Consider the following 24915-nt stretch of genomic DNA (forward strand, 5'->3'; position numbering starts at 1 on the left):
GGATCTGCTGAGCTATGCTGGCAGTAGTATTTGCTACTGTTAGGGTCACCCATGTCAGATAGATCAGTAGCGAAACACCTGACAAAGAGCAACACCAAAAACCCAATTCAAGGTGTGAGGAACTGCGCTGATGGATGAATGGCATCCAGGGAAGATCGTGTCGCAAATGGTCCCCTTGAAGAACAAGGCAAAACCTTGTTGTAACTGAGCCTTGCACATGCACCACTCACCAAAACACAGATGGATTGAACGCCGTCTTCTGAAAAATAAAGCTGAGAGGCAGCTGATGAAGCTGTGTAGACTTGTGGTGGAGCAAAACGACCTAGAACAGATGCCTCACCTACTGCAAAAGCAGTGACCACCGCAAAGAAGACAAAGAAGTCATGGAGTGTTGTACTATGACATTGCCCAAGTGGTCTAAAGTACCAAAATGACAGTTGTGAGGGAAGCATTTCCATCACAAAAGCTAAATAAAGCATGGTTCGTACTCTTCCAACGAAAAAAAATTCAAGGACTATTCAAGCACTTTTCAAGGTAAAACTTAAAAATTCAAGGACTTTTTTTACAAAAGCATATTTTTAACATGAATAGGCACATATTTAATTTTGATTAAAACTTTCAGAGATTACATTTCTACCTACTTTATTTCACATCATCTGTAATGAATAAAGGAGGTCACATACACATATATATCATACAAAACATATGACACATTGAATAACACAGTTCGTGCCTGTCAATTTCCTCATTGAAACATAGTTTAGTCTCTAAATATTGCAATTAATTTCCTTTTAAAGACTAAAAAAAAGAACTCTTCTAAAGATAGAAAAAGATTAAATTATTTCTTTCATTAATTCTGAATTTATTTATTTCATTAATGCTGGAATAATTTCTTTCATTAATTCTGGAATTATTTCTTTCAATAATTCTGGAATTATTTCTTTCAACAATTCTGGAATAATTTTTCATAACTTTTGGAGTAATTGCTTTCATCAATTCCGGATTTGTTTCTTTCGCTAATGCTGAATTCTTTTATTGATTCTAAAATTATTTCATTAATTCTTGAATTATTGCTTTATTAATTTTGGAATTCTCATTAATTTTGGAATTCTCATTAATTTTGGAATTATATTTCATTAATTTTGGAATTATATTTCATTAATTCTGTAATTCCTTCTTTCATTAATTCTGTAATTCCTTCTTTCATTAATTCTGTAATTCCTTCTTTCATTAATTCTGTAATTCTTTCATTAATTCTGTAATTCTTTCATTAATTCTGTAATTCCTTCTTTCATTAATTCTGTAATTCCTTCTTTCATTAATTCTGTAATTCCTTCTTTCATTAATTCTGTAATTCTTTCTTTCATTAATTCTGGAACTATATCTTTCATTAATTTTGGAATCATATCATCGATACTGAAATTATTTCTTTCATTTATTGTTTTAAACTCCTTTAAACAACTATGGATGCCATTAGAAAATAACGGAGATGCGCCGACATTCAACGCGTCACGTGATCTTCCAAGTAATTATGTAGACCACTGACGTCATACCAGCGCTGGTACTAGAACGCGGGAGGGCAACTGCCCCGGGTGGCAATTTTTAGGTGAACACTGTTATAAAATTATTGAATTCCGAATTGGTGGGGGCGGCAAGACAATACAAAAATCCTAGTTATGGCCCTGCGACATACTCCCTCCAGTAATATAAGCTCAATGGATTTCAGCGCCGATTCACCCATTGAAGTACAGCTTGCATTTGGTGACATTTTTGTCTGGCACACTCAGCAACCAATCTTGATAAAAGGGACGTTTCAGCCGCACAAGTAATTAAAAGTACACACACTTGTTACTAATTTTTTGTTTTCTTTCTTTAAAGAACCTTATACAACCTTAGACAGCATGGGCGGAGATACGGGGGGGATGTGAAGTTGACTGATCTAATGTATATATGCATATATGAATTGACATCATCATCGTGTCCCCCCCCCCCAGACTTCCAAGTCAATCTCCACCTATAGTTGACAGTAATCAGAGGAAGCTTCACTCACTTACGGACCGAAAGGCTGAAATTATTTCGGCAAAAATTATGACACTTTTTTTTATTAAGATATTGATTTCTCAAGTCCTCCAGAAAAAATACCTAGTAAAAAAGTTTAATGACTTCCAACGACTCAGGATACGATCACAGGATACATGCTACCATAAAGCCGGGCTTTCCTAGAAGTGGGTTGTTGCAATACCTTTTAGAGCAGAAGGACTTCTACTCTAGAAATAGGTATTAGTTGGTTGTTGGGGGCCAGAGCGTGCCGACTGAGCTGAAGAAAAAAAACAACGATCGGAAGTTCATTTTGAACTCTAGCTTTTATTCCATAAAAGTTGCAAAGAAAAAAAACAAGATCATTTATGATCATAAAAGAAATAAATAAATAAAACGGCCGACAAATAACAACCGGCAATCTCGGAGAAAAAAAACAATCCCGACATAGACGCGGAAAAAAACCAGCCTACAGTACAAAGCCGAGCTCCCGTGAGGGTGAGAGCATGCCGCCAGCGATTTACATATTGCGTCTGGCCGAGCGGTTCCACGTGCACAGAGAATAAAAAGGGAAAAAACATTCCAACATAGGTTTTTGGCGCAGCATGAACGAAACTGTATAATTTCGCGTCGACAGAAACGTTTTACATAATCACACTACGTGTTTGTGTATTCCTACCGTGGCGCATCAGCTTACGACCCTACTATCAGCTACTCTGTCATCTGCATGCTCCGGTTTGAAGGGAAGCATCGAGCTCGATGAAGGGAAGTGAAAGAAAACAAAAATGAAGAGAAGATCGGTAAAACGAGTGGTGCACAACGCATTTGACTCCTCCAGAAACAGTCGGCCAATCACGCCCGACGTAAAACACTGCCGTGTGAGGCTTGTTGCGCTCTCTAGGAAAACAGTCGAACTTGTTTTCTTATTATTGGTGAGTGGACGGCGTGTCATGCTGGGCGATTCACTTTGCATGCGGCACAAAAAACCTGCTCCAACGAAAACCCGGCTTTATAATAATGGGGAAAAACTTGCTTTAAATCCAATTATCCAGGGTTATTGGCTACTAAGGCTTTTTCCCTGTGCTTTGCACTTTTTTAAGGACGTCACTTACGAAGTAAAAAAAAAAAAATGGCGAAAACTATTGCGGAAAACACAAATTTTTCAAGGACTCTCACAGAATTCTTAAAAAAAATTCTTTTTCAAGGACTTTCAAGGCCTTGAAAATGAACTTTTTTTTCAAGGACTTTTCAAGGTCCGTACGAACCATGTAAAGAGAATGTAGATCTCATTCAGCAAGAGATCCTTGGGAAGATTGATCTGATCCCTATGGGAGGTTAATTTACCTAAGATTCACCTTAACTGGTGGAGCACTGATGATGCTGAAACAGTGGAATGTGTGAAAATATTAATAGGCAAGTTTTGAGTGGTAAGGCACTCAGGGTCTTGAGTGACAAGGAGTTACCGAAGCCTATCAAGGTCACTTTCAAAACAAAGGATACGTACATCACAGAGCCTGTGACTGAGGTGGATCAACCATTACAGCCTGGAGTTGAAATCTGAGGAGTGGAGGGTGTTACAGAAATCTGCGGAGCCACACTCCATAAGATGGATCTTAGTTTGGATTGGAGGCTGCAGAAGCAATCAAAGGACCAGCTTTGGTGCATATACTGGTATAGATTGGGGGATCTTGAAGATTCTCAATGATCCCAGAGTGCATCTGTTATCTCCTCACAAGCAAATAATTTGCTTTAGCTTCCTCATTGAAAGTACTCAAAGGCGGGCATGCCAGAGCCAACCAGCAACCTCCTGTCAAGCAAGTAATTCTACTACACCACCAGTAAATAAATTTACCTAAAATTCATGAGCTAGAGATTAAATCTGACTCGGAAAGTACAGTGCAACCTGACTCACCTATGTCTGAAGGTAAGATTAATAAGTAGAGCCCGGATTATATGCAAATGCATATGTGCATATGCATGTGCATATTTTGGCCTTTTTTAGTATCAATGCATATAAATGCATAAAATCAAAGAATTTCCTGTATAAGTGCATATTTTTGAAGGTTTACTTAAACTCACTTTTTTTTTTTTATAATTTTTCAAATAAATACTGTTCATAATATTTTCATAACATCGATTTTTTTTCCCGGTATGTGAAATTTAGTGAATTAATACATATTTATAAAGTATTTTACGATTACTAACTGTTTTATTGTAAGGCTATTTCTAGAGATTTGTCAAAGTATTAATTTTGTTTTTAGAAATAGTGTCGAAATTCTTTTATTACTGTTATTTTCGTTATTGAGCAGCTACAACAAACTGAAAACTAAAAAAATGCCTGAATAAAAAATATGTAGAACTTATTTGCATATGCTGTATACATATATATGAGGGGATATTTTTTGGTAAAAATGAAATACATATGCACTAATAGAAAACATGTATTTTAAAAACACATTCGCTTTTTTTGCATGGTGTATTTTTTAATGCATATTTTCCCTTTTTTTATACATATTTCGGAATTTGACTTTTTCAAGATTTCTAATGCATATTCTGGGGTGTTTAATGCATATTTTGGAATTTTCAGTGCACATTTTGTATTTCAAGTGCTTATTTTTGCATTTATAAGTGCATATTTTTGCATTTTTAAGTGCATATTTTTACATTTTTAAGTGCATATTTGCATATTTTTAGAGCATATTTTGCCACTTTTTTAGTGCATATAATCCGGGCTCTATTAATAAGGATTGACAGGACTATTAGGGGCAATTCACCTTCATAGTTTTATTACTATCATCTAAATTTTTATGGATTGTAAAATCAAAGCGGTTCAAGTCAATCTACATGATAGTCACTCTGCTTCTGCCATACTAGGTATGAAGATGACTAGAGGAGAGATTGACATTTCCTTGATACAGGAACCTTGGACTACATAGTAAAATTTTAGGTCTGAAGGTCAAGGGATATAATATCTTTTATGATGTCCTCAGTGACAGACTTAAGAGCTTGCATTATTGCCAGTGCTAAGCTCACTGCGATAAATCTTGTAAATATCTGAGTAGCGACACTTGCTATCAAGATAGTTTATGAAACGCAAGGACATAAAGAAGAAATCATCTTCATATCAGCATATCTTCCATTTGAAGAAAAAGACCCACTTTCAAATGCTGCTGAAGAATTTTAACAATATTGCAGCGTGGGTAAAAGGAAACTCATCTTTAGTTGCAATGCTAATGCTCACCATGTTTTATGGGGAGCAGTGAATGTAATAAATGAGGTGGTCTTTTAGAATATATATTACATTACAATCTGTAATTATTAATAAAGATAATGAACCTACTTTTGTTACTGTTAATGGGGTGATCCCCCGAATGAGGTTATTGACATTACATTGTGTAATAGCTCATGCTATGATCACATTGAAGACTGGAAGGTCTCGGATGAAATCATGCAATCAGAGCACAGTCTGATCATGTTTACTGTTACAGAACCAATCAGGACAATAACAGTAAGTAGAAACCCAAGGTTAACTAATTGGGTTGCTTACAAAGAGGATCTTCATGCCTTGACATCTGGTCAATTTGAAAAGTTTTCCTCCATACTCGATTTGGAGCTGTCTGCTTACCAGCAGCAACATGTTAATCTCCGATCTTTTCACCAAAATTTTTAGACTACCAACGCTGAATCACATAAGTTAGTGCCTCGGTGGTCAAAAGAGCTGAGTAAAATGAGAAAAAGCTGTAGGCGGCCTTTTAATAGAGCTAAAAAAGTAGTAAGTGGTAGGAATATAAAATTGCACTCACTGCTTATAACAAAGCCATCGGAGATTCCATGAGAGTCACTTGGAGAAAATATTGTGATGATATTGATGATATCCCTGCTATGGCAAGGTTGGCCAAAATGATCTCCAAACACAGAAAACTGTAGTTTGAATACCATCAAGCTACTTAATGGTAAATTTACAGAATCTGGGAAAGAAACTATAGCTGAAATGCTTAGAGTACATTTTCCAGGTTCTATTCTGACTGATAATAGTGCTAGGGTCATTCCATGTCAAATCACCCAGCCATGACACCCATACTCTCAGATTTTAATGATTTTTTTTTTATTTGTTGCATGCACCATCCTTATTAACTGTGTGAAATATTATTTGCATGTCTCTAAAACTTTTTGAGAAAAAAAATGTTGAAATTTATCAAAAACTGATGCAGATGACTTTTCCGAGGCTAAATTTTTAAGCGGCATTGTTTGAGAAAAGAAATAACCTTTTCAATTTTCAATATAGTCAAGTGAAATTTTCACTAAAGTGTTCACAAAAACATACAGAATATGAATAAAAATAATTCATACACTTACATTTGAAATTTACATGCAAAAAAATTATGTAAACTTTGTTTTTGCAGAATTTTTCGTTAGAAAAAATACAATTTTTCAAATGTATTTTTAGACCAGAGGCACAGCAGTTACCAAAACAACTTTTATTTTAAATTTCTCCTAAATATATGAAGTAAAATACTGGAGAAAAAAAATAATGGTTTTTTGACCGTTAATATGTTTATTCTGGCTCGCAACACAAAATTCATCGAAATAAGACTGGATCGTTCCGATTTCAAATCATTCAACTAGATACTGAAATGCAACCCATCATCCCGGATTCCAATTATTATTTTTTATTTATTGCTTCTACCATGCTTGTTGACCATGCAAAGTTTCATGTACATATCTCAAAAAATTTTTGAGAAAAAAAATGTTTTCTAACCTCACGAATGACGTCTCTTAGGTTAACCCATTCAAGCAATATTATTTGTGAAAATATATCATAACTTTGCAGATTTTCAATATATTCAAATGAAATTTCCACTAAAATGCTCACAAAAAAATGTAGATTATGACTACGAAAGAAAATTTAAACCTTAGAGGAAAAAAGTCATTTAAATTTAATTTTTTTATTATTATTATTTTTATTTTTAACACAATTTTTTTAACACCTTTTTTTTGGATGCACAGCAGGAATTTTCAATTTTTTAAAAATTTAATCCTATTAATATATTAAGAAGACTGTAGAAAAGTAAACATTATTTTGACAGTTAATACATTTGAGTAACAAAACACAATTGTACTTATATGACTACATTAATTATATTTGTACATTTTGACTTAATATAATGATTCATGCTTAGTAAAGCGAAATTTATATTTTATTTTTCATGTACGCTTATACATTTATTACAGTATTCACTAAATTAAGTTTCAGGAGTAGTTAATGCAATAATTCAAAACAATTAATAAATTTTAAAATTCTAGGATTAAATGAATTTATGAAATAATTAGAAATGTTAATGTAATGTGTCAAATGGGAGTTGGTGAAAAAAAAAAGGTTTTAGGTGAACAAAATAATTTTTCAAATTTAACCTTCATGTTCAGATTCTTAGAAGTGTTCAAATTCCAAATAATTAATTTCCCTTTTAATTGATCTATAAATATTTCTTATGATGCAACAAAGACGAACTTTTGCAATCTGATATATTTTTGCATAAAGAATTATTTTGTATTTGATAAATCCAGATAATATTAATCATATATATATAGATTAATTTTTGAAGTTTTTTAACATGCTTAATTATAAAGTTATTTTACCACAACAGTGTTAATTTTTTTTTAATTACTTTGATTTTTACAGCATATATTTTAATAAACATATATTTAATGTATATGATAAATATGAAATGGTTATACTTGTGTGAAAAAAAATCTACATTATAATATTTAACACAAGCCTCTATATATTTTTCCCAAGAAATAATTTAAAATTGCTGATAAAAAGCCAGAATATGAGGCATTAAATCACAAAGAATGAAATTCTAATTTCTTCCATAAACAGATGGAAGAGAGTAGAATTGAAAACCTAATGTATATATTGCCTGGTGGTGATATATAAGATGTAATGCTTCTTGTTGTGATGATGATTGTAAAAAATAATAATAACTTCTGTGAAGATATAAACTATGGCACACTGGTCTTTGTCCTTCAGAGGGCAGCTGGTGTTTTATTTAATTATAAGACTTTATCATCCCAGCAGGTGATGATAAAGTCACTGCTGCTGCTTCATTGAGGAAACTAAAACAAAAGTGTTAGAACTAAACTGCTCCCCATAAAATGATGCAAGTCTCAATTATGATCTTGCTGAAGACAGAATGTGCTCCATAGAGTAGCCAACTCAGGGTTAGCAAATTTTTCTTATTATAACAGAATTTCCATTTGGGCTAAATATTTTATATCATTTTGGAATTCAAAGTAAAATGTCAGAAAAGACACTTGAAATTTATAGTGTTGGAAAAAAAACTGGATCTGACTGTCATAAAAAGTGTTACGCAAAAGTGTAAAATCTGTTACCCATTACATCATTGGACCCATCGGACATAGATATTGAGGAGTGGAGCAAGTTCTGACCATTTATCTACTGTATGTTTAAGCATCATAGAGCTTTTTTCTGAAAGTATGAAATACATCCGAAAGCATGCTTTAATCCTTTAAAATGTCAGAAGAAAAAAAATAACAAAAGGTTTAAGGATAGTAAACTTGTATTTTTCATGTATAAATGAAATAAATGGTTGTACAAAATCAATTCCAGGGAAAAAAATATGGCATGCCTGTAGGGACAGTGAATATAAACAACAAGTTGGGTGAAGAAACTGAATACTGTGAAGAGATGAACAGTGATAGTAATGTAGAGAAGTAACTTGGAAAAATGTCAATTATTAAACAAGAAGCACTTGAAGAAATAAATTCATGTCTACAGAACATAGAAGAGTCACCAATTAAACTTCATAGGGTAGCTCCACAGTGCAAGTCAAACAATGCCAAAAGAAAAGTTGAATCTGCTTGTAACACTTTCAAACCAAATGTTTGTAAAGTTTTTGAAGAATTACCAGAAAATGAATCTCAAAGCACACTTAATGAAGATATTAAACAGAAAGCAAATATGATTATTTTGATAAAGTTAATTAGAAATAAGACTCAATTTAACCATCACAACAAGGGGAAAACTGCAAATTTTAACCCTGGCCCCTGCTTTAGGAAAGGGGAACAAGGAAAAAAATCTGAAGAGTTCAATGTCACTGAATATGCTGTGCGAAAAGCAGGAGAGCTTTTGTAAATGAAAAAGCAAAGGTGAGCCATTGTGTTTTTATTGTAAAAAGAATCAAAAATTAAATTTCATCAATTTTTTTGCAATCTAATTTTTTAATGCAAAGGTTTAAATTTTTTTCCCTAGTCATAATCTACATTTTTTTGTGAGCATTTTAGTGGAAATTTCATTTGAATATATTGAAAATCTGCAAAGTTATGATATATTTTCACAAATAATATTGCTTGAATGGGTTAGCCTAAGAGACGTCATTTGTGAGGTTAGAAAACATTTTTTTTCTCAAAAAGTTTTCGAGGTATGTACATGAAACTTTGCATGGTCAACAAACATGGTAGAAGCAATAAATAAAAAATAATAATTGGAATCCGGAATGATGGGTGGCATTTCAGTATCTAGTTGAATGATTTGAAATCGTAACGATCCAGTCTTATTTAGTTGAATTTTGTGTTGCGAGCCAGAATAAACATATTAACGGTCAAAAAACCATTATTTTTTTCTCCAGTATTTTACTTCATACATTTTGCAGAAATTTAAAATAAAAGTTGTTTTGGTAACTGCTGTGCCTCTGGTTTAAAAATTCGTTTGAAAAATTGTATTTTTTCTAACGAAAAATTCCACGAAAACAAAGTTTACATAATTTTTTTGCATGTAAATTTCAAATGTAAGTGTATGAATTATTTTTATTCATATTCTGTATGTTTTTGTGAACACTTTAGTGAAAATTTCACTTGACTATATTGAAAATTGAAAAAGTTATGATTTATTTTCCTCAAACAATGCTGCTTAAAAATTGAGCTTCGGAAAAGTCATCTGCATCAGTTTTTGATAAATTTCAACATTTTTTTTCTCAAAAAGTTTTAGAGACATGCAAATAATATTTCACACAGTTAATAAGGATGGTACATGCAACAAATAAAAAAAAAATCATTGAAATCCGAGACTATGGGTGTCATTTTGGCATTTTGCCGGGTGATTTGAAATGGAATGACTCGCTAGTAATATATCTCATGCTCTTTCTACAACTATTTGTAGTAATAGTAAATGCGATCTAGCCAGGAAGGTGGTCACATGACAAAATTATTGTGGGCTCTAAACTCCTTCAAACCATATAAAACTCCTGGTATGGATGAAATTGTTCCAGCTTTCCTTAAGCAGGGCAAACAAATTCTTACTCCAATTCTCTGCATAATCTACAGAGCATCTATTGCTTTTGGGCATGTGCCAATTGCCTGGAAGCACACCAAGGTAATCTTTATACCAAAAATTGAAGATAAATACTATGAGGCTAAATATTTTAGACCAATCATTCTCCCGTCTTTCTTATTGAAAAATATAGAGAAACTCATTGATAGATATACTAGAGAAGATGTTTTAATGGTGGCACCACCGTCTACTTTTCAATATGTCTATCAACCAGGCAAATTCACTGATACTGCTTTATACAGGGTGGCAAGTATAGACTGCCCAATAATCACACACGTGATTCCTTGTGAAAAACTAATACGGAAAAGTGTTTTCCGTTTTTTCATCTGACCCATAATTAATGAGTTATAACGCTTTAAAAATTGATTATGTCACTTCAAAATCCTGCCAAATTCGCCAAACGTATAACATGGCGTTTTTGGAAATGCTTAAAATTTAATAACCACCACAAAGAAATTCAGAAAATGAAAGAGATACAAAAACCATTTTTTTTTCCCTCGCACTTTTCAGGAAACCGAAAAAACTTTTTTACAAGTCAATCAAATATGTTCTTTGTATCTCACAACGCCAGCTTTACAGCAGAGGCTCCGACATGAAGGAAACATTGGGGGGATGGGGATTGAAAAACTTGCTGGTCGTCCCGTATATATGGGACTAAAGCCAGTATGCAAGAGAGAAAAGGTACATTGCATTGTTTTTCAAAGAAATTATTGAGAAGGGGGAGGGGGGGGGGGTTAAGACCTCTTAAAAAATTTATTGAGAAGCGGCCCAAATGACCTCAGCCCCTTGGTTCCGGCGCCTGTGCTTTATAGAAGTTAGAGATAAGTGTTAGTAATTTTGCTTTATTTTCCAGTAAGTACTGCAAAAAGTATTTTTTTTTTAATTTTTTGATTCCATGGCATTCATCATACAAGAATATTGTGACATGCACTTTTTATAGGTGCATCTCCCTTCCTAGTAAATTTGCCATGGCGATAGATCAAAGTTGTACTCGGTTTGAAAGAAAGAAATCAAATTACTTCCTTTTACAAAACCTACACCTAGAAAATTTTGAGAGGCATCAAGTGATATTCTTCAAAGTTATTTTTTCGAATAATACTGCATAGCTGCCAACTTTTGAAAATTAAAATTAGGGAGATTTTCGCGTGGACCCATATTTTATGCTAAAACCACTCCCTAATAAATACAAAAAGGATTTTTCCAAATAAAATAGGGATTTTCCACATATAAAAGAGCATAGGGAACAAAATCCCTACTCAAAAAACAAGTGAAATTGAAGGCCAAAACTTTAAAATGGTGATCTAAAAAAAATAAAATAAATATTGTGTTCAATCAGAAACGATGTGAACATTCTGCGTGAATGACCCAGAAATCATCGGAAAATGAAGGAAAAAAAGAGTCAATGTTTGAAGAACACTGATTTTTTGTGACACTAAAGACCGATGTTTATGTCCGTAACACAAGTTGTGCAAAAAGAAAAAGTCTGCCCTTTTCTGGAACGTTTGATGAAAAGAAATTCATCAGGAATAAGTATCTTTAAAATTGATAAAAATTTTTTTTTGCTTATTAGTATTCGTGTTTTTGTTATATCGTACGTACTTCAATAAAAGAAATTTTGACCACATACGCGTCACTATAATTTTCAATTATTATCCTGGACTATTGGATTTTACAAGAAAAATAAATAAAAGTTAGTCACTGTGAATAAGGTGACCATACGTCCTTCATTTTTTCCTGTATTTTCCAGGATAGTCACGATTATTTTTTCTCTATCCCAATTTTTTCGAAAACATGTACTAGTTTTTCTTATTTTTCAGTCGAAATTTTCTTGAATTTTTTTTTTTTTATCAAAAACGCTGATACAGGTATAATTCAACGGATTTATTAATTGCAATATCGACATATAAAAGTTCCGAAAATCTCATGAATCTCATTTTGCATTTCGCTTGGGGGGTGAACGGTGTGATACCCCCCACCCCCCATAGCTCTGCATCTGGCTGATCACCATTGAAATTCAACTTTCACTCAAACTCAAAAACTAGAGCCGATCAAAACTAGAGCAGAACCAACATCAGGTTCTGAATCAGTGCCCTAAAAGTATTCAAATCAATGAAATATCTTTGAGAACAAAATCAGTGCTGACTAGTGTAATCAATAGAAAAATCTGAAGCCAAAAATTATTTTCAATATGTCAATTCGTAACATAATAAGTTTCATTGAATCGTTATTATTTTACTGTTTCCACTAAGTCACACCTTCATCAAGCTACGTTGAATAGTTGAAGCTTTTTACAAGTAACAGTTTCGATGAAAGTTAAAAAAGAAAAAAAAAGACAAGCAATTTTATAGATTAACATTGTAATCTGATTAATACAACAACGTAAAATAATGATCGCGCAGTAAAAACGTATGCACCTTCCCTCAGAAAATTACTTAATAGAGAAGGTAAAAAAATTGCATATTTTGGCAAAAAAAAGTTTTCAAACAGATGTCATTTGGCTAACATGGTGCAAATCTTGCGATAAATTTGCCAACATAGAAGACCAAGCTAACACGTAAGCGATACGCAATAGCAAGGTACACACTACATGGAGAGAAAAAGTGCCAATCGTGAAGGAAGAAGGTCGAACTTGGCTTCTAATGGGATTGAATATTTCAGTTCATTTTTAAGAAGTGACAACCCGCTGCTGGCAGTGAAATGCACTTTGGTTCGGTGTTTGGCATATACACGTCACAAAATTTTAAAGCTTATAACTAATTAATATTCGTCCGATCGAAAAACGAGAAACACTTTTCTATATTCATTTTTCACAAGGAATCACATGTGTAATTATTGGGCGGTTGATAGTTACCACCCTGCATAATTTGTCTCATATATCAGAGAGAAACATCAATATTAAAGAAATAGTATGGGTTGTATTTCTTGATATTGAGGGAGCCTTTGATAAGGTTCCTATGTACACTATTCTTCGAGCTCAAGAGAAGAAATATTAATAAGACAACTATTAACTGGATCAATAATTTGTTATCCTTCAGGTGCATAAATGTATCTCTATGTGGAGATAACACGATTATTCATGCACAAGCTGGATGCCCGAAGGGAAAGGTGTACTATCTCCTATCAAGTGGTATCTAGTTGTGGATTCACTTCTGGAGAAAATGGCTAAATCTGGAATGGCTTGAGTTGGTTATGCTGATGATGTTGTAATTGTTGCTAGGGGCAAGTACATTGTATCAGACATAATACTGTATCTAGCATTATGTCTGATGCTCTTAGAGAGGTCGAAAAGTGGTGTGACAGAGGACTTTCTGTTAACCCACAAGACTACCATGGTTGCTTTTACCAGAAAAAAAGAGACCTTTCTTTGAAGAACATCAAGTTTTTTGGTCAAACTCTTAAATATGCCAGTGAGGTTAAATTTCTAAGTAATTCCCTGTACCTAGATCAGAAACTGACCTGGAAGAATCACTGAGTTTTGTCTGAACAAAGCTGAGAGAGCTTTTTGGGCCTGCAGAAATGTGAATGGAACGACATGGGGACAAATTCTGGAGTCATCCACTAGATCTACTCAATTATCATATCTCCTATAGAAGATACAATAATTTCTATATAATAAATCTCCTATTACTTATGTTTCTGTTGTCCGCTCTATATCTTTAGCAAATTCATGAATAAGGATTGCATTGCACATCTTGATGTAGTGCTTTATTATCTCACAGGGTTGTTTTTTTCCTTCACAAAGAAGCAGCAACAGTAGTGACACCATCGCAGTACCAGCAAAGCTGCTGCTGAAGAACCATTTTGACAATAACAGGATGGCACGACACCTGGCCAGCCATCAGTTCACCTGACCTTACCCCTTGCAACTTTTGGTTGTGGAGGGTACCTCAAAATGTTATTAAAAGAGGTTGGATTGTAAACTTTGGTGAATTGCAAGCCCATCCACATTATGACCATGACATAGTCTGATCTGTTGCGGAACAAGCATTTTTTGCCGTAATCTCATTGTCAGATTACACACGGTGGGCAATATATTTAACATTTCTGAAGTTGTAGTTATTTGATCAATTACTTCATTTTTGTGATGTTTCCATGAATTATGAAATTGTGCAATGCTAATTAACTTGCCATTTTGCTCTGAATGGCCATTGTTCCCATTCTACAAGAAAATTTGAGTTGGATGAGTAGTGCCGTTAATTTTTCATTTTCAAGTATTTTTTCCCCTTTGCAATATAAAATTCCATTGCTTCAGGAATATTCATGTAAATTTTCAAGCCATTCTCTAATGGCTCTTCTTCTACAGTGTTCTAAATCAGAACTTTAGTTATATATAATCACCCTGATTATCATAAATCATCACTATTTATCTGCATTATTTATGCTTCATTGAATACATTATATTCACCTATGTTTTATTACAGTTTTTGTAAAATAACTTCCCAATTAAGCATACTGAAAGTAATTGGAGAAAACACCTTTATATCATATGGTTAATAATAACATTGAGAGAGAATTTTCAAACACAAAGTAATTCATTGAGTTAAGCAAAAAAATTTTCAAATTGCAAAAGTTGATTTTTATTAAAATTCAAGAAATATTTATGGATTAATTAATATGGGAATAGTTAAATTAATAAACATTTTATTAATTAATTATGTAATTAATTATTAGAAGTTTAAAAAAAATATTTCTGAAAAATCATACAAAAATCATTCTATTTAAACCAAAAACCGTTTTTTTTACCAACCCTGGCCCGGGCGCGAATAAACAAATCCTACTCTACAAGTAACATTACAGAAACTTTGCGCATCATGATTGGTTGAAGTTAGTGATGAACCATTACGTCAAGTTCATTACGTCACTAGTGACGTAATGAACGTACTGAAGTACTGACGTAGTGACTCTCTCTACTTGGTGAAATTTAAATTTGGCGAAGTTGAGCGATGTTTTTCTCTAACGTTTTATTTTCTCACGTTGTTTCAGGCGGTTTTTCGATTCCTCAAATTTCATTGTTTTATTTTATTAATTTCAAAAAAGCTTAAATTATATTATTTAATATTAATTACATTTAGAGATACATGAATTTTGCAACCAAAAAGTTTTAAAATCAGAAATTTCACATTAAAAAAAAAACCGGCCATATTACTGGAAAGCAGGGTTGGTAAAAAACCCGGTTTTTTTGAAAAAAACCAAAAAACCGGGTTTTTTTGGTTTAAACCAGGTTTTTTTGGTTTAAACCGGTTTTTTTATTTTAAATAGTATTAACATTAAAAACAATGAAATTTCTGAAAAATCATTCAAACTTCCAATAATTAACTGAAATAAAATGGTTATTAATGTAATTAACACTATTCCCATGCTAAATAATCAATAAATACTTATTAAATTTTAATAAAAACCAACTTTTGCCATTTAATTATTTTTTGCTTAACTCAATGGATTACTGTGTGTTTGAAAATTCTTTTAATGCTATTATTAATCATATAATATATAAAGGTTTTTCTCCAGTTACTTTCAGTATACTTAATTACGAAGCTATTTTGCAAAAAGTAATAAAAATTTAGTGAATATAATGCATTTAATGAAGCATAAATAATGCAGATTAATTAGCAATGATTTACGATATACAGGGTGATTATAACTAAGGTTCTGATTTCAAAACACTGTAAAAAAAGAGCGATTGTCAGAATGACTTGAAAATTGACATGAATATTCCTGAAAAAATTCAATTTTATTTGATAAAGGGGAAAAAATACTTAAAAATGTAAAATTAATGACATCATCCAACATGTGGGAAATTTGCTCGCAGAAAGGAAACGATAGCCAGTCATGGCAAAATTATAACTTAATTATAGCATTGCACGAGTCCATAATTCACGGAAACATCACAAAAAATGAAGTAATTGAACAAATAACTACAACTTACTCAAAAAATGTTAAATACACTCATTGCCATAAAAATTTGCGCACCCAGAAGAAGTCGTTGAAATGAAACGAAATTTTACACATGTAAGTACTACGTTGATATAAGTAAGTGATTAGAAAATCCAAGAAAAAGGATCATTTATTGCAGAAAAAAGTACAGATGAACAGAAGTTTTAGTACTCTGTTGGACCCCCTCTAGCGCAAATGCACGATGCGATACGAGCGGGCATTGAGGCATACAAGTTCCGTATGATGTCCTAAGACATCTCGTTCCACAGTTGCTGTAAATGCGCCTCTAGTTCGACCAACCTCGTAGGGTGTCCAACTTGCCGTCCCAAATGATCCCAGATGTGCTCGATTGGTGACAAATCTAGGGATAGAACAGGCCAGGGAAGGGTGGTAATGTGGCGGAGGCAGTCTTGTGACATCCTTGCTGTGTGTGGCCTAGCATTGTCTTGTTGAAAAATGGCTCCTGGGAGCTCTGCCATGAGTGGCAACACATGTGGCTGAAGGATGTTATGGACAACATTAAAAGACCAGTCGTCCTGGGTGGGTGACATGACCGCTGGGCTGTCATTGTGCCATGGATCAATATTAGGGGTGACCGTGTATCGTAAGCAATGGCACCCCATACCATGACACCAGCTGTGGGAGCGGTGTGTCGTTGTAAAGCAAAGGCAGGATTGAAGCGTTCACCACGGGGCCTCCACACACGAACACGATTGTCGTCACTGCTCAAGTTGAATCTTGATTCGTCGCTGAAGACGACCTGGTTCCATTCTGTTGCAGTCCAATCACGTCGTGCTCGACACCACTCCAAACGGAGGCGTTGGTGGGTGGGTGTCATTGGCAGCACACGTAATGGGCACCGCGATACCAGATGTCCTTCAGCCAGGCGCCTTGTGATGGTTCGGGAAGACAAAGGGGCCCGTAGTGAAGCTGCTGCCTGTGTCTGGATAGCGGCCAAGGCCAATGAAGCAGTTGGCTTTACGCATGTGTTTCGGATGATGTGACGGTCTTCTCGACGACTGGTCTGTCGAGGGCGTCCTGAACCTGGTCGCCATGTAAATGACGTCTCTTCTGTCCACTGGTCCCAACACCTCCTCACAGTAAAATCAGAACGGCCTAGTTGACGAGCTACTCGCCGAGCTGACCACCCAGCTTCCATCATCCCGATGATTCTTCCCCTATCAAACTCTGACAACTGCTCATATGGTCTTCGACGGCGGTGTAACGGCATCTCTACCTCAGCATTTCCTTTGCAAACGATTAAATACACTCCAGCAAGCTCTGCTTACCTGTTTTATACTCCAAGGAGAATGAAGTTCAATGCCCTCTAGTGGCATTACACAATCACGCTGCATTTCTAATCATTTGCATATCTGCCCGACATGTACCTTCAGGCCAACTTTCGTTTCGATCACACAATTATTTCTTGGTGCGCAAATTTTTATGGCAATGAGTGTATGTTGTCCACCGCGTGTTCTGGCTATGAGGCTGAAAGCACAAAAATTCTTGTTCAACAGCAGAATCGGAGTATGCCATGGTCATAATGTGAATGTGCTTGCAATTCAGCTTTATTAAACCAAACGCGCCCCCTTTCCCCCGTTGCTAAAGATAGAGCATCAGAATGTAGCCGAAGGTTAGAAAATGTTGTAAGAATGAGAAATTTTGGCGTTTATATATAACTTTAAATGACTAAGATACTTCATATGAAAAATATATATATATTCTGGCCACTTTTATGAGACTTTTTGAAAAAAACCACTCATAAAATCTTATGTCATTTAAAGATATACTGTCAGAATGTACCCCAAGGATATAAAATGAGGTAAAAATGAAACATTTTGGCTAATAATGAACAAATATGATATTTTTCAGGGAAAAAAATGATATTTAGGCCACTTTTATCTGATTTTTTGAAAAAAACCAAAGTGGTTTTTTTAAAAAAACCAGTTGGTTAAAACCAAGGTTTAAACCATGGTTTAAACCAACGTGGTTTAAACCAAACAACCCTGCTGGAAAGTGTTAAAGTTCTTGATTGAAATCTGACATTGTAGTACAGTCGAATCCCGTTATACCGAACTTCAAGAGACCCGAGAAATTTCTTTGCAATAACGAAATTTCGTTATAAAAGAATCACAGGTTTTTGCATTGTTCCTATGTAAAGTTGTCTGGGAGATTAGAAAAGTGTTCGTCAAAATGAGATTTTCGCTGTAACAGTATTCGTTAAAACGGGATTTTACTGTAATATCTCTACTTTCTCCCAAATTTAACCTCTCTTATTTTTCAAATGTTTTTTATATCTTTTTTCGAAATTCCAAAAAGTTGCACATATACTGTCCAGTACACTTATAACATAGCCCGCATATAGCATAAACCGTGGATATAACATAGGTAGTGTAATCCTTAGAATTTGGCCCCATTCATAACAGACCAAAATTGAACGTTTTCGTCGGTTCCTAGCCCTTACAAGCTGTCTTCCAACCTACAATATGAAGGAAAAGAAAAGTTGTGCTTGCGTGTTAATGGTGTAGTGAGTGTATGTACAGAGAAATAGATTTTAATGTCAATCCAAGTGGGCAATTTACAGATCTTTGAATTCAAAGCACTCATCACGAGAAATATTTACTATATTCCAGTGATGGTAACCTTGTCAAGCATAATTTCCCTCGAAAATTCCGAAAAGTGTCCTGCCATCTATCGGTGGAATTATGCAGTCAAGTATTTTACATTAGAAAAGCATTTGTTTTGCATTTATATATTTTTTTCAACGAAAATTCTTTTGTTTGATGAACTCTCAAAATTTCCCACAAACGCCAAGAAATTTCTCATGTGGACCAATTTTTCCCACGAGTTACCATCACTGCTATATTCTGAAGGAACATTTGTCATTAAGGGGGTGAAAAGAGTAGCTGGTGTTGTGTTACCCAAAAACCCCCATGGATTATGTGGCATAATTGAGAGATGCTCATCAGAGATTTATGTTTACAGAGCATGAGAAATTAAAAAAAAAATATTGTTCATTCATTCATTAATACAAAAATTATACACTTTTCACGGTCGCACTGTCTGTGAACACCTCTCAGTAGTCAATCCTCTTAAATGGGTTGTTACTAAATAGCAGACCTTGTAATACTTTATGTATACATTCATAACTATACAAGCAAGACTCAAGACTAATGGCGTTAACATAATGAATATCAAAAACTGCGCGTAATTTCCAAAATAACAAAATTATAATAATTGCAATATACAACTTTGACCACAATCCACAAATGTCCACAAAATAGAAATAAGTGTTGTATTATAGAAATAAAGTTTGCGAAAAGGAATAAATGTGAATATATGAGTTTAACATGAGCATACATGGGAATAAAAGTTCAAAGCTAGTTCATTGTCCAAGTGACATCTAATGTATCCATAGGTCTGAGATGCGTTGTGGGAACTCAATGGCTCATTCATATTCTATTTATTTTTACCTCTGTTATAACATACCCTGCTTAAGAATATGCTGTGGATATAATAAACCAAAAGAATGGTCTTAACCAAGAAATTAATCTGGATACAGTCGAATCCCGTTTTAAGGAACACTTTTCTAATCCCCCAAAATAAGTTTACATGGGACCAATGCTAGATAACCTATAATTCTTTAAAAAAAAAAAAATTCGTTTTAACGGAGTGATTTCTCCGGTCTCTTGGCATTCGTTATAACGGGATTCGACTGTATGACATATTGCAAGAAAGCCCCTAGAAAAATAGTCAGAAAACAGACTTTTGTACATTTATGTGGGTGATATTTTGACCGTTTTCCCACAAAAAGACCTAAATTTTTAAATAATTTAACACATTGCCAGAATACATAGAAAGATACACAAAATTTGTGGGCTCACAAGCTTGCTTAGCCCCTAAATGTTTTGTAACTGTGTTTAAAAATCTTAAATAAAGGAAATTTAAAAAAAAAAAAAAAAAAAAAAATATATATATATATATATATATATATATATATATATATATATATATATATATATATATATATATATATATATACACACACACACACACACACACACACACACACACACACACACACACACACACACACACACACACACACACACACACACACACACACACACATATATACTGATAGAAATGTAACAGAATACATTGCCAGTTACAGTTCTGATCAACAGATGGCAATAAATAATTTTTTAACTTTGACGCCATCTTTCGAGGAAAAATGTAACTATTTTAGCAATAAAATTTTTGACAATGAATAAAATCTCGTCTTTCTGTGTAAAACTGTATTGTCTAATGCTTTTCGAATTATTGAATTTTTACTTATTTTTATTACTTTGTGGTCTTTTTATTGGTGACGATGATGGCAGAACAATTGTTGCAAATCAACTCGGCCACTTGAAAAGCTATGCATTAGCATAGCTTTTCAAGTGACCTATTGCTGTTGGTGTGACGTGTATATCAAATTCATAAACACCAGTGGAGGTTTTTTTTTTTCTGAATTTTTAAATTGTACATTGCTGTCAACATCAAAGGGGAAAAAACCGTTAGCATAAAACTAAAAAAAATCATTAACATTTGCAAAAATGTCTACATGTTATTCTACATATCTCGTTTTCTAGCACTTTTCCCAAACTTTTCAAGAATTAAAAACTATTCATACTACAATTCATACTGCTTATATATTATATTTCAATTGCTGCATAAGCTTATTTTGCCCACGACTATAATTGATATAGTCGTGAGCAAAATAAGCTTATCATTCTGATATCTGTGATTCTGATAAGCGCTGTCTAGTATACTTAGTTTTATATGAAGCTCAAAAATATGTTAACGTAGTTTTGTAAAACTGAATGGGTTAAAAATGCAAAGAACAGTCAAGATTGAAATCAGCAAATTTTATAGATCTTTAGAGCATAGATATTTGAGAATTAACTGGAATCTGTGACTTGAATTTCCCTGCATCTTATTCTAGCTTAATGTCTGCCGGTGTGGCATCTAATGTGGGTGAACACTGTAATAAAAAAACCATTTTCAACAAATGAAACAACTGCTCAGGCACACTCACCTATCAACCTGGGTTCAGCAGTGAAATCACGAAGAGGCACTGGAATTTTTTTCACGATGTATTCACAAATAACTTCAATGTTGTACTTCAATTGAGCAGATATCGGAATGACTGGAGCACCTTCAGCTACTGTCCCTAATATAATAATAAAAAAAACCCCTTTGATCACTAAGAGATACTTCCATCTTTCAAAAATCTGAAATTAGTATGAAAGTTCATATGCATATCCTACCTACTAAATGTGCTACAAAAATACATGCCCAAGAGATTTCCAATGAAATTGGTACATGCCCAGAAAGTATTGTGCATATATTGTGTATAATATATGATACTGGGAGACTGGGGGGGGGGGGGGGTAAAACCTTCCTTCCGCTTTTGGTGGCTAACCCCCCTTTTCTTTTCACAAATGGTATGAAAAGTGGCATGTGAAAATATCAGCTTACTGACAAATTTTACGATGTTGAAATGTTGGTGGAAAAAAAACAAAAAAAAAACAGCCCGCCCCCAATAGAATCAACTTCCTCATGGGAAAAAAAGGGTCCCAGCCCTATGAAGGGCCCAAGATTAGATTCACATTTTTGGGGTCCAATTCCAAGCAAGGCCAATTGAATTTTCTTTCTTGGATTTATCTTTGTAACAGCGGAGAGGGACATCACATTCGGGTAAGCTGAAAGACATCATTTGTCAACTTCAAAAGGCTAGGAAAACGCTGCTCTAGTGTGTCGAGAGGGTGTGCAGTCATGGGGAAGGTTAGGGGAAAGGTAATAAACTGTCTTTCAAGAACCGTCCAAACCAACTCATACCTTTATTTTCTTACACTGCTAAATGTCTTAGCATCCCCCCACAACCACCACAACCCAATTGCTTATCAGCATTCCAATTTTGACGCAACCTTGGCGAAAAGATTATGTGATCAATTTGTTTGCAGGATTGCTGATGGGGCTATTCAGAAGCGGTTGTCAGCTGAATCCGAATTCACCCGTGAAACCGCTGTGTCTAGGGCCTTGGCCAATGAATCAGTCTGATCACAAGCTCAACAGATGCATTCCTAATGGGCGCTTATGGTTGCAATGCGGGTTTTGTGAATAAGGTGGAAATGCAGAAAAAAAAAATTTCAAAACTCAAAAAAGGCTTTTAAAGCCTTAAAAAGGCTTAAAAAGGCTATTAGTTACAGCAAAATGGATGGTCAAGCCATTTTCCATTTCAAGAATTTAATTTGTACATGGTTCATAGGTAAAAAAACTCAAACACTATTGAAGTACTTGTCCAGGAAAAATTTTAAAATTTAAAGACTTTCATATCATGGTTGATAAAAATCATGATTAAAAAAAATGAAATTACTTGAATTTTTTTAATTTATATATTCAACATTTACTCATTTTTAATTTTGAGTTCGAGAGAAAAATGTTAATTTATTAAAGATATAATTTTATAAAACAACTAGCTTACCCGTCACGCGCGTTGCTGCGATCTCAGAAGAAAGGGAAAAAAAACAATGCCAAAAACCCCTTCGCGGGAGTGTACTCAACAACTTCCTAAAGTTTCATGGTGATCGGATGAATGGTGTAGTAATGCATAAAGGACAGACATAAACTGAAGAGCCAAAAAAACTGGTCCACCTGCCTAATATCGTGTAGGGCCCGCCGAAGTGCCGCAACACAACGTGGCATGGACTCGACTAATGTCTGAAGTAGTGCTGGAGGTAATTGACGCAATGAATCCTGCAGGGCTGTCCATAAATCCGTAGGAGTAAGAGGGGGGTGCAGATCTGTTCTGAACAGCACGTTGCAAGGAATCCCAGATATGTTCAATAATGTTCATGTCTGGGGATTTAGGTGGCCAGCGGAAGTGTCTAAAGTCAGAAGAGTGTTCCTGGAGCCACTTTGTAGCAATTCTGGACGTGTGGGGTGTCACATTGTCCTGCTGAAATTGTCCAAGTCCGTCGGAATGCACAATGGACATGAATGGGCACAGGTGATCAGACAGGATGCTTACGTACCTGTCAGAGTCGTATCTAGACGTATCAGGGGTCCCATATCACGCCAACTGCATGCACATGCCCCATACCATCACAGAGCCTCCACCAGCTTGAACAGTCCCCTGTTGACATGTAGGGTCCATGGATTCATGAGGTTGTCTCCATACACGTCCATCAGCTCGAAGCAATTGGAACAGAGACTCGTCAGACCAGGCAACGTGTTTCTAGTCCTCAACAGCCCAATGTCGGGTGTTGTCGGGCACAGGCGAGGCGTAAAGCTTTGTGTCGTGCAGTCATCAAGGGTACATGAGTGGGCCTTCGGCTCCGAAAGACCATATCGATGATGTTTCGTTGAATGGTTCGCACGCGGACACTTGTTGATGGCCCAGCATTGAAATCTGCAGCAATTTGCGGAAGGGTTGCACGTCTGTCATGTTTAATGATTCTCGTCAGTAGTCATTGGTCCCGTTCTTGCATGATCATTATCCGGCCGCAGCGATGTCGTAGATTTAATTTTTTACCGGATTCCCGATATTCACGGTACACTTGTGAAATGGTCGTACATGAAAATCCAAATTTCATCGCTACCTCGGAGATGCTATGTCCCATCTCTCGTGCGCCGACTATAACACAACGTTCAAACTCACTTAAATCTCGGTAACCTGCCACTGTAGCAGCAGTAACCCATCTAACAACTATGCCAGACACATGCTGTGTTATATAGGTGTTGCCAACCGCAGTGCCGTACTCTGATTGGTTCCATATCTCTTTATTTGCATACGCATGCCTGTACCAGTTTTTTTGGCTATTCAGTTTACATTCGTTTTTACACACATAGATTTCCATTGGTCCCGGTTTCTCATTATCATATAATGCGAAAGCAATATCCCTGTGTGTTGATATTTATATGCCATGTACTACATATAACAGGAAAAAACTAATTTAATTCTTCTCAAGTGATTCAGCAGTTTCAGCAATAATTAACAAATTCTTCATAAATTCATTTTTTAGATACAATTATGTCTCGTATTTAGAATCATATTTTTCCCTATTTTTTATTGTTGACATATGGTTACCCAAAGAAGGTCTAATTTTCTATTTTAAACCATGAGTATATTATTGTAGTTACAATTCAATTACAAAAATTCAATAATTACATACCACAAACTATTCACAGTATGTGGTGGTCAGGCACTGCACGATTTCACCGGGTTATTAAAAGTGTTTTTTCCTCTTAATATAAACGAATAAGAACAGTAAGAATCATTTTCTATTTTTTTTATAATTATTATGTATAATGCTATGGCGTCGATAGCCATCGCTATCAGATGAAGCGGGAGAGTTCCAATTTCCTGCCCAATATAATAATAATAATAAGAGAAAAAGGAAAGGAGCCTTTAGCCATTTAAATGTACAAAACATGCTCTTTTGCCTCTATCAGCCATTTACTTAAAGGGCCCCTTCAAAGATTGCGTAAAAGCCGCTTTGTATTCTTCTTTTCTCTCCCCCCCCCTATAATACTGAAACTTATCTTTT

The 24915-nt window shown here is 34.7% G+C and overlaps 1 protein-coding gene across 2 annotated transcripts in view; it reads right to left on the minus strand.

Moving 5' to 3' along the window:
* eIF2gamma (eukaryotic translation initiation factor 2 subunit gamma) overlaps positions 1-24915 on the minus strand; it is a 281173-nt gene that overhangs the window by 94273 nt on the left and 161985 nt on the right. For both annotated transcript variants that reach the window (XM_089249936.1, XM_089249937.1), the window contains one exon: positions 21402-21536. In XM_089249936.1, the coding sequence (XP_089106062.1) occupies positions 21402-21536 (135 nt within the window). The remainder of the gene's footprint in view (positions 1-21401; positions 21537-24915) is intronic.

This window comes from Pholcus phalangioides, unplaced genomic scaffold, assembly GCF_987345545.1.
Source record: "Pholcus phalangioides strain wild (caught in Gottingen) unplaced genomic scaffold, Ppha-v1.0 ptg000022l_1, whole genome shotgun sequence".
Classification (NCBI taxonomy): Eukaryota; Metazoa; Arthropoda; class Arachnida; order Araneae; family Pholcidae; genus Pholcus; species Pholcus phalangioides.